The sequence below is a fragment of the Cervus canadensis genome, chromosome 1, assembly GCF_019320065.1.
Source record: "Cervus canadensis isolate Bull #8, Minnesota chromosome 1, ASM1932006v1, whole genome shotgun sequence".
Taxonomy (NCBI): domain Eukaryota; kingdom Metazoa; phylum Chordata; class Mammalia; order Artiodactyla; family Cervidae; genus Cervus; species Cervus canadensis.
In genome coordinates this window covers 67,270,016-67,273,640 of record NC_057386.1, presented here as the reverse complement: position 1 = coordinate 67,273,640, position 3,625 = coordinate 67,270,016, and the positions used below count along the sequence as shown (strand labels likewise).

The window sequence follows — 3,625 nt, the reverse complement described above, 5'->3', positions numbered from 1 at the left end:
GCTACAGTCTATAGGGTCCCAAAGAGTTGGACATGACAGAAGCAACTTAGCACACATATTCAATGAGACTCAGTTCAGTGTATATTTTCTAAGCATCTACTAAGTCCTAAGTGCTGTTTTGGTGCTAAACGCATTGAAATAAATAAGACAACTTAGTATCCCAGCCTTCTAGGGTCTTAGAGCCTAACACCAGAAAAAAATTGTAAATGAATATCATGACATTTAGTATCATACTGTCACTGTGGCCAACATACATCACTAACACCTGCTATTGCCAGTTCACTCAGTATGAATTTCCCTTTAAAGATATAAGGTTTTTCACGTTGTATTAGTAGAGGTAAGATTTAAAACAGGAACTATCCCAAAAGAAATAACACAATGAATCAAATCCAGACTCAGGCAGCAGTTTTAAAGTTGTGCTTCATCAATTTCACTGCCTTGGGGGTTCCTCTTTACTCAGAGAAGCTTAGGTTTTATCTGTTTTACATATCTAAGCTCTTCCTAAGTTTTATTTTGTAGGAAAAAATTCCTTGGCTAAAAATAACAAACACACAGCAAACAATTACAAAACAAACAAAGGGTTGGGGGACCAGAGAAACTTAGGAGAGGGAGAGGGAAGCTAGAACTAGGAGCCTTTAACTAGCTCTTGCGCAGAGCTGTAGAAACTAGAAATTGAAGAAATGCCCTGAGAGACACCTCCAATAAAATAGTTTACATTCAACTCCATGACTTTTAAGTGAAGAAAACAAAATTTATTTCTAATTTCTTTTGATAAAGAATCTTAAAACCAAGCAAAATCTAAATTTCAAGTGGCATATGGCTTTTCATCACCTAAAATCTACATTCAACAATTTTTTCCACAACCCATACTGCATGAAGACTCAACTTTTCAATTTTAACTTAAAGGCATCTGTTGTCTCTTATAGATACAAGGTTACTCACTTCCCCAATTATATTCTCCTTGAACAAAGTGGCTTATTCTCTTTGCAACAATAAATGATTAATAACTTTCTTATGTACCTCAGGGAGACTTTACAATTTACCCCTCCCCCCCCAAAAAAAATCACTACAGTAGTATTTCTCAGACTGGGGTTAGGTTGCTAAGAAGATGTAGGGGAATTCCAAGCTCATAGAAACAAGACTTCAAATCTAATTTAAGTAATTATCGGCATGACCCAAAAACAAAATGAAGTTCAAGAACATTCCTCCTCCACTTCCTGGATCATCCTCCGTTTCTGCCCTTTCCATCTTGAAAAATGTGCTGTATTATCCAAAAAGGAAGAGAGTTAAAGTGATTCACACTGCACTCTATATTTGTAACCCTGGACAGATGTCAGCTGGCCTGTATCATAGACTGCCTGGGTCACAGGAGCCAAGTGAAGGTAATAACAGAAAATCTTAATCATCCCAGCTCTATGTTCAGCACCAAACGTTTCTCAATCAGTCCACATAAGCCTAAATTTAAGATTACTTGAAATGTTGCCAAGTCCAATGGTGGTTTAGCGGCTAAGTGTCCAACTCTTCAGACCCCATGGACTGCAGCCCATCAGGCTCCTCTGTCCATTGGAATTTTAGGTAAGAATACTGGAGTTGGTTGGCATTTTCTTCTCCAGGGATATTCCCCACCCAGGTATCTAACCCAGGTCTCCTGTATTGCGGGTAGATTCTTTACCAACTGAGTTACCAGGGAAGCCAAATCTAGAGCAGCTCTAAATGAAGTATATTGTGTACCCCATTTCTAATTTAAAATTTTCTAGTAGTCACATTTTCAAAAGTGAAAAGAGATGAAATTAATTTTAATAACATGTAATAGGACATTTTCAATAAAACATACAAACACTATCATTTCAACATTAATCAATATTAAAATTTAACAAAATATTTTACATTCCTTTTCTTGTTCTGTCTTTAAAATCCTCTAAGTATGTTGCACTTACATACATCCCAATTCAGATGCCAAATTTATATCAGAAATACTTTATCTCTCGGTAAAGGCAATGGCACCCCACTCCAGGAATCTTGCCTGGAAAACCCCATGGATGGAGGAGCCTTGTAGGCTGTGGTCCATGGGGTCGCTAAGAGTCAGACACGACTGAGCAACTTCACTTTCACTTTTCATTTTTACACATTGGAGAAGGAAATGGCAACCCACTCCAGTGTTCTTGCCTGGAGAATCCCAGGGATGGTGGAGCCTGGTGGCTGCCGTCTATGGGGTAATAGACTCACATGTCCACGTTGCTCCAAACGTGCTTAAAAGTGTTCCAATAACTGAATTATCAGGTTTTATATTGAAAGTAAAATGAATTAAAATTAAATACTCAGTTCCTTACTTTGACTAGCCACCTTTCAAGCAGTTAATAGCCATACATGACTACTGAAGACCACATCAGACAGTATACTCAGTTAAGAGTTGCTCTACATCTCTCAAAAGTCGGTTATATTCAAATAAAGGGAATAAGATGGATTCTTACAGGTTTGCCAATAAAGTTAGCACTCTGAGAGTTCGTAACTAATAGAGTTGTTATGTGCCGGTCACTGAGTTGTTAGGTAAGTACTGATACTCACTTCCCGGTTTGTCGGGTGCAGCCTCTGCAGCCATAGTGGGCAGCTGTGGGGCCCTTCTCTTTTGACGGTGAGCCTCCAATCCCTAAACACAATGACATAAAGTAACTCAGTGATAATGAATACTTTTTTTTAGCTATTTTTTGTATTCATTCATGAACAGGATGTATGAACAAAATTTTTAACACATCACTGCTCTACTCAATACCTTCCCTCCCCAAAAACAATATTAAAACATCTAGCATTGGGTAGGGCTCTGGATTTTATCAAGTGCTTGTATACATAGTTCCTCCCTGGTTTCAAACAAGCCCAGAAGAACTCTTGTCCCACCTTCAGCAGAGGTGGCACCTGGAGCTCAGAGAAGTGAAATACCCTGTCACTGAAAAGTTACTCAGTGGTAGTATAGAACTCAAAGTCAGATCTTTGGGCCCAAGTTCTTATGCAGGCCCGCCTGATTTCTCACAATTTTCAAACTAATATCAAGATAATACTTAGCACATAACTTACACATTCTCGCCTTGAGCTTACACACTTGAGCTGAGGTTTATGCTAGTTTCCCACTCAAAATGTCCTTTTCTCACATCTGTGTTTATTTATAGCCTACCCATTCTTAAAGCATAGATTCGAATCCTATCTCCAGCCTCTAACTATCTGTTTCTCCCTTAAACTCGGCAGTTACGTTGTCCATGCCTCTCATTTGAAATGTATCATAGGTTTCTGTGTAAGGAGCTAAAAAGTCAGAATAATAGATGTAAATGAAGTCCATAAATAGATATAAATTAGACTCCTACTGCCTTGCACCGAACTACACTTTATACCAAAGTTACTCAACCCAAGATGACAATGGCCTGGAAAGAGGGGAGTGTTGTTTGGTCGCTCAGTCGTGTCTGACTCTTTGCAAGCCCACAGACTGGAGCCCACCAGTCTCCTCTATCCTGGGATTTCCTAGGGAAGAACACTGAAGTGGGTTGTCATTTACTTCTCCAGGGGATCTTCGTGACCCAGGGATGGAACCCATGTCTCCTGCATTGGCAAGTGGACTCTTTACCGCTGAGCCATAGAG

At 39.3% G+C, this 3,625-nt stretch overlaps 1 protein-coding gene across 1 annotated transcript in view; it reads right to left on the bottom strand.

Annotated features, from left to right (window-relative positions):
* The window catches only part of IQCM (IQ motif containing M), a 308,548-nt gene extending 305,949 nt beyond the window's left edge, over positions 1-2,599 (bottom strand). The window contains exon 1 of the mRNA XM_043463691.1: positions 2,566-2,599. Coding sequence (XP_043319626.1) covers positions 2,566-2,599 — 34 coding nt within the window. The remainder of the gene's footprint in view (positions 1-2,565) is intronic.
* Between the last annotated feature and the right edge of the window lie 1,026 nt (positions 2,600-3,625).